The 7,100-nt window shown below is 47.2% G+C and overlaps 1 protein-coding gene across 1 annotated transcript; it reads left to right on the top strand.

Moving 5' to 3' along the window:
- The first annotated feature begins 628 nt into the window (after positions 1-628).
- On the top strand, positions 629-1,774 carry LOC135395908 (uncharacterized). Its single transcript, XM_064626996.1, has one exon. It carries the CDS (start codon positions 629-631, stop codon positions 1,772-1,774), a length of 1,146 nt encoding a protein of 381 aa, XP_064483066.1.
- Positions 1,775-7,100: the final 5,326 nt, after the last annotated feature.

The raw sequence follows: 7,100 nt of genomic DNA, 5'->3' as shown, positions 1-7,100 counted from the left end.
GCTGAAAACCAAGTCTGTGAAATCCTCAAGACGTAACTGCGTCCCCTTCCCTTCGGTAAATACATGCTGTATGATATTTTTCCAACAACAACAACAACTTAATTTTTGGCTTTCGAGAGTGGGGAGGTTCATCGCCACAGGCGATACTCTACCCCATTGCTGGTGGGGATGTGGGGAATAAAATAACGAGCCCCTTCACAATAACGATCGAAGTCCGTGGTGTCCAGAAATGTCAAAAGAGCTTTGAGCGCAGAGCGGTGCTGGGCTGGATTAGGCCAGGGACCAAGCATGGATGCTGGTGGATGAGGTTCTCGATATTTTTCCATTATAACAGATGACATTGGATAAATAATAATGAATATAAAAAATCGTAATAATGAAAACGATAATTACAAAAAAAAGGCTGGCTCAGTGAATCGAGTGTGTCATCGACTCGGGACATTGGATGGACATGTAGACGCACCACTACCGCCATCAACGGCGCACCCGGAATAGCGGCGCGCGATATTAAACTGCAGCCCAGCCAGTTCGGCTCAGGCTACCAACCAGAACGATTGTGTCCGTGATTATTCTCGCAGAGCCAACATCTGGTGACCCGACGTTCCATTTACCTTGCCCTTCTACGGGTATGTCTCACCTTTCAGTTCCGCCCGTAGAGCAATCTCAGCTCACGGCAGTTCCTGTCAAGTTGCCTCCTTTCTGGGACAGGAATCCGCCAGTCTGGTTTGCCCAAGCTGAAACCCAGATTCACTTGTCTGGCGTTACATCCCAGCTGACTCGGTTCTACCACGTAATTTCCGCCCTGTCTCCCACCGCCGCTGACCCGGTTTATGATCACATGACCACCCCTCCTCCGGAAAATCCACACGATCAACTCAAGTCAGCCTTGCTGAAACGCACATCGTCTTCCGACCGCGACCGACTACACCAGCTCCTCTTCGCCGAAGAACTAGGCGAGCGGCGCCCCACCCAGCTACTTCGGCGCATGAAACAGCTCCTCGGAAGCGACGCGCCCGGCAGCAGTGGCGACGTATCTTCCACCAGCGATATATTTCTCCGGCAGCTCTTTCTCCAGCGCCTTCCCCGCCACGTACAGATGGTGTTAGCTACTGCGGCGAACCTCAGCTTGGACGAGTTGCCTGCGCTTGCCGATGCTGTCATGGAGGTAGCGTCTGCATCCCCACAAGTTGACCTCATTCAGCGACCAGCACTGCTGCCTTCGCCGTCCGACATTCTTCGACAATCACTTGCTCTGCGTCTTGACGAGCATGGTACTACGCAGCAGCTCAACCACCTTACGTCGCTGCCCTTGCTTCCCGTTCCCGCTCCCCAAGCCCTCGCCCCCAACGTCACCGTAGCCCCAGACCTCGTTCTGGCTCCACTCCCCTTGCCACTTGCGATCACCCAGCAACAATACCGACGGGGTTTCGTGGTACCATCGCCGCTTCGGCGCAGACGCCTTCCACTGTCTTCTGCCATGTACCTAGACCGCGTCCTCGGGAAACTCCCCGGCCCACCACTAGTGGCGGCTGGTGGACACGGCTTCGAAAACAGTCGCCTCTCTTGCATTGTTGACCGCATATCTGGGATGCGGTTCTTGATCGACACAGGTGCCGAGGTCAGCGTCATCCCCGCTCCCCGTTCTTACCGCGGATCTCGAGAGCACTGTTTCACCCTGAAAGCCGCCAACGCGTCAACAATCCCAGTTTACGGCCAACAGTCACTTACCCTAAACATCGGCCTCTTGCGAGATTTCCGCTGGCTTTTCCTCTAGGCCGACGTTACCCAGTCCATCCTCGGCGCTGATTTTTGAGGCACTACAAAATCCTTGTTGATGTGTCCCGGAAGCGCCTCATTTCAGGGGAATGGAGCCTGGGTATCCCGTGGGAGCTTACAGCCGAAGCGCGTAATATGTCACGAACCCCGCAGTGCAGACAAGTGCAATTCTCCAGAGGACGTTCAGTGAAACGTCGTGCGGATTGTGATGCGCATGTGGAACGTTCGTACAGGTTGCAGGATAGGTGCAAGAGCTGTAGCTGGTGCAAGGGGCGTCGGTTGTGGCCGAGGGCGAATCCCGTTTGCATACGTCAGGGAAGTCGACGATATATCTGCCTCCACCACGCCATGTATACTGATGTGTCACACCATCACAGTCATGATGCATAACGGTATAAGAGCTTCATGCACAAGAGCTTCATGCATAATAGCTGAACAGTCGGTTAGTTCAGATGTTGTGCACCTGCCCACGCGTTTGCCTGCTTCGGTTCACTCCGCAGAACAAGCTCCCACGTACTTCTTCACGAACAAGAACGTGTCGTGTAACCTTAACGTCGTTCGGCGAAAGGCATGGGACAACGGCGTCATCGCGTACCACGCTGGCACCGATTACATTTCGGCAGCACGTCACCGCACAAGCTTGCATTTGGCGAATGCGACCGTTAAGTGCTTCCTAGTGGTACTGGCTGACCAAGATAGTCTCCGAGTGAGTGAGTGATGCTTTACCAATGAGGGGCTGAAAACCATACTCAGGAGTTCCGTTGGGAATATGTCTCGGTATTGTCCGAAACGGTCTCGAAAATGTCCTCGTCGACTTTCATGCGGAGGCTTCATACGTCTTCGATGCATTTCGCGTAGCTCTAGCTGTCACGTTGTGAGCGTCGAGATAATATGTACGCAGCATCAACCCTCGTGAGAAAGACATTCCCAACTGATTCTCAGGCGCTTTGTGAAAATGTAGCCCACGAATCGAGCTTGCTTTCATGATTTGTTTTTGCGTTGTCCCAAAGGTTGCACGGGACGTTATAGAGCTTTAGCGTGTCGTCCCATCTATTATACGTGCTAAGCCAGTCATTGATGTCCATCGAGACTTCAGTGTAATCGGTACTGGCTCCGCAAAAGATAGGCGGCTCTCACTGGTTACGGGACGGCGGATACCCCTGTGCAGCGTCTTCACCGGTGTTCGGCTGGGACCCCGACAGTGCATTGTCATTTGAATGAGGGGATATTTTGAGTCGTCGCAAGGGTCTCAAACCCAGTGCAGATTGTGAGAATAAACAGGGTTAGGAAGGAGGATTGCACAGTTGTGAGAATTAAGGTGGACAGAGGACGACGTGAGGGCGGAACGTTTAATGGAGTCAGCTAGAATCCCAGCTGGATGGTACGGTCTCTGAGGATGAAGTGTCCGATGGTAATGGCTGATGGAGTACGATGTTGACGAGGTAGCTTCTTGCTCACAATGCCATTTAAAATGCTATGACGCGAAATTATTTCCATCCGACTAGCTTAATGGCTGTAATGTATTATGCACAAATTCATGTTGAAGCACAAGGTACATAACTTTTTCTTGCTTCAAAATGTTTCTTGTTGCTGAAGATTGAAAATAACACAATATCTATAATATATGACACAAGTTAATTTTGAAGCTTAAAGGCATATGAATTATTTCCACTTGAACACCAGACTAGCTTTTATGTCTCACGCCCAAATATATTTTGTTGCGCAAACTGAGCACAGAAAATTTTACCTTGATCGAAACATAAATGCTGTTAAGCATGACATCCATTTTTTTTCCTGTGTAAATTAGCACACAACACTACCTCTTGCTCGAACACCATAGTGGCAAAGCATTACGGCAGAGAGACGAATTTTTTCTACGCCAAGTATATAAAATAACTTAAGTACTAAAGTATAAGTTGTAATAAGAAAATTGTATGACACACAAGTGCAATTTGACAAGCAAAATTAGTACGCTTTTTTTTTTCACCTAGAAGATCATGGAAATTATCACACGTCCATTCTACACAATGAGTTTCGCAGATGAAAGAAAAATAATATTACATTCAAGAAGAACAATTATTAACATGAGTAATTAACATGCACTCAATCAGCAATGTAACCACAATGGCCACATTGTATGATACAGAAATGTATTTATGATGATGACCGTATGACTGTAAAGTGATGACCCTGTCACACGGGAAATTGAGCGTCACTGGCAGCGAATGACAGTCACACCGAACGGAATTAATTTGTTTCGCGTTATTCTAAAGAACGGAATGTCATTCGCATATGATGCCACTGTCGATAGTTAGGACACCAGGCTCGACCATATGAAGCATTCTACAGGTACCATCCATTTTATTTTTATTTCATTTTAATTTACTTTTGTCGGAACGAGCGAAGCATTCTATTATTTCGCAAAAGCGCGACGGTTTGGAAAACGCTCAGTTGGCTACGCATCACAAGCAAAGACAAGTAAGAAGCCTATCTGAACAACATTTGGCAACACTGCGACTGGGAACGAGGTTAGTTCTCCGAAAACAATGTTGTGCCTTCCTTCCTTCGTGTAGAAAGATACTAAATTCGCGATGAAGTATTCGATTAAAACTATTCATTCGTGTTTTATTTCTCCAAACGGTTTCACGTTCTTGGTTTTGGAATGCAGTGGGTGCGAGAGGGAAGAGCGAATGAGTTCCCCGAACTCATTCGCTGGGCGAATGCCATTTTCACGTAATACCTTTTGCGAAACTTATTAGTCAGCCATCAGTGCGAATCTTATTCGATGCAAATGGCATTCAAACTGCCATGTGACCGGGGTATTAGTTGAGCACCGCTAATCGTTCCCGAATAAGCAGCCAGCATCACGGGTATAGTACATCCATGCCTCACATAGCATTTCCGCCGTGTAAGTGAAAGTGAACTTAAACCCAGGACAACCTTATGGTTTTATGAAAGCCTAGGAAGAGTGCGTCTCAGTTACGAAATATTTTTTAATTCCTTTTTTCTCTGAGTAATCCAATTTCACAAGTCGCATTCGAGCACAAGGCTGAGAACTCACTCAGCAACAACACAGGGTTGGCTTGTGTCGCCTATGGCTAGTGTCGCCTTTCTCATTCGCGTCCCGGTTTATGGCGAAATCATAATGGCCGAAATGTTTCGGGATACATGCCGTGTGATGTCGGATTTACCAAACCTGAATGCCTCCGAGATTCGGATAGTTCAGCAGTCACGCCGGCAAAACTCTTGTTCTTACGAGGGCAGGCCGGAGACGCAGCACGACACGATGTCATTCGCAGAACCGTCGACAGAGCATGGAATGTTGTCATCGCCGTCACCTGGCCGCGTGAGAAACCGTCTCTTCATGTGTAATGAAAATGTTGAGAGCCTCACAGCAGAAATGTGGTATTGCTAATTCAGTTTGGTTGTCATTGCGGCAAATGCGCGCCGATGCCGACGCGGAGGAATGCCTTTGTTGCCGCGGAATGAGGCGTTCCTGAAGCAGCGCAGCGGTTGCATTTCAAGAAATCAATTGTTTGAAATACTGTGGCTCGACACTGAGGTGCTCCAGATACCGCTACGTGAGAGTAAGCGACGACTACGCCCTTATCAGGAACAGCGAAGTGAACAAGCGAGTTCATTCACGTGTGGCTTCAGTTTGTAATCAGTAAAGTTACATATCATTTTACGCTGCCCTTGGTTCATGCAGGAAGTTTCGGTACGTCGCCTACAAACAGTCCACCAGGTGGCTCTGGGGACTATTATGAAAGCACTGCAGAAGAGTCCTCAAAGCATGTGCTGTAGATGCCGTAAGAGACAACTTCCTTATGAAGCATATATAGGTTTCTGCCTTTTTGATGTGTGATACAATGTGTACGTTTATTCCCTTTCACTGAGGTGAGTGTTTCACTTTTCTTTCAAGTGCATGTGGGCAGCATTGAATGCCTGCCGTCTTGGCAGAGGTACAGTGGATGGTTTAGTCGTGAACACTGCAAGATCCCAACAGTATCCCTTTCATGCACAACAGGGGTCTGTCATATACCCTTCTGGACAAACAAGGCTGTCATTACACAGTAAAAGACATTCTACTAACATGAAAACTTCTAAATATTGTTTTATTGACCACTGTGTTTATCAATGAACATATAAGTGATAGTGGCAGGCGGAAACAAAGAAGAAAGGAGAACATCCCCGTAGTGTGTCCAAGTGCAAGTCAATGTGCAAGTGTTTCACCTCCCATCAAGCAGTAACGCAATGTATGCATGGTGTTATTTTCGCTTTGCATTACGCAGGCGTTTGCTACAAACACGTTCCAGTTCATAAGCTCTAAGAGAGCATAGGCTATCATGTTGCCTGTCAGACATTACATGAGTTCATGACTTCGTCATCAGTACAAGAGGAGCCTCTGGTCGGGACATGCCAATGTCGTAAAAACAGAGGCTTTTCTTCAGAGGGATCCCTATCATTGACTCCACACACATGTGGAGCGAAATTTTATACATTTTCATCTATCGCTGTAGCCTTTTCTCAATTTTTTTCGTTATTAATTTCCCATCTTTCCCTCATACCCAGTCCAACTGCAGTCATTGGTGCGTGCTCATGGCTTTTGCAGACCGCTACTATTTCACTGTAGCTCACCAATTTGCAAGTTGTCGGTGCTTCACTAAGGAGATCATCTACATCGTCTGCCAAGAAAAGAAAATATGGTCATGGCTAAATGTCTTCCCTATACTCTTTGCATCGAAACATGGTCCCTCATGGCTGTCATGGATCTTGATGGCGTGCGGGTAAACCTAGACCCATTTCCTCGAAGTCTGTATACGCTGTTAGATTGCAGTACTATGCGACACAAAATTTTACAACCTGCTCCTAAGTACAAAGCAGCAAAACACTTTGATGACTGTGACGGATATACGCCTCATCAACTCGCACTGCATCTGCAGTAACTTGAAGGCACTTAGCGTTACAGAACAGATATCCTTTTCTATCGGACATTCAGTTTCTTAGTTGACCTGCTCTTTTCTTAGAGAGTATTTCCACTGACATTTTCCTTCGAATGAAAGACCGATTCGAGCCTCAATTACAATTATAACTAAAAAGGAAAAAAAGACGGCATTGTAGAAGCAATCATCTTTATGTGCACAGGGAACGAAGATGTAGGCACCAGCTTGCGTATGAAATTGCAGTACCTGTTAGTCAGTACGTAATGTTGGGTACTTTCCGATATCTGCCACCAACGGCTTTTCTTGGCACAGCCAGGACTTGCGAAATGTAAATGTCATCTGCACGGATACTACTACTTTGGCCATACCAGACACAGGCTT

This window comes from Ornithodoros turicata, chromosome 1, assembly GCF_037126465.1.
Source record: "Ornithodoros turicata isolate Travis chromosome 1, ASM3712646v1, whole genome shotgun sequence".
NCBI lineage: Eukaryota > Metazoa > Arthropoda > Arachnida > Ixodida > Argasidae > Ornithodoros > Ornithodoros turicata.
This window is presented reverse-complemented; position numbering and strand designations above follow the sequence as displayed.

Excerpts from the sequence above, each read along its gene's own strand:
- LOC135395908 (XM_064626996.1), top strand. The coding sequence starts at position 629 with ATGTCTCACCTTTCAGTTCCGCCCGTAGAGCAATCTCAGCTCACGGCA.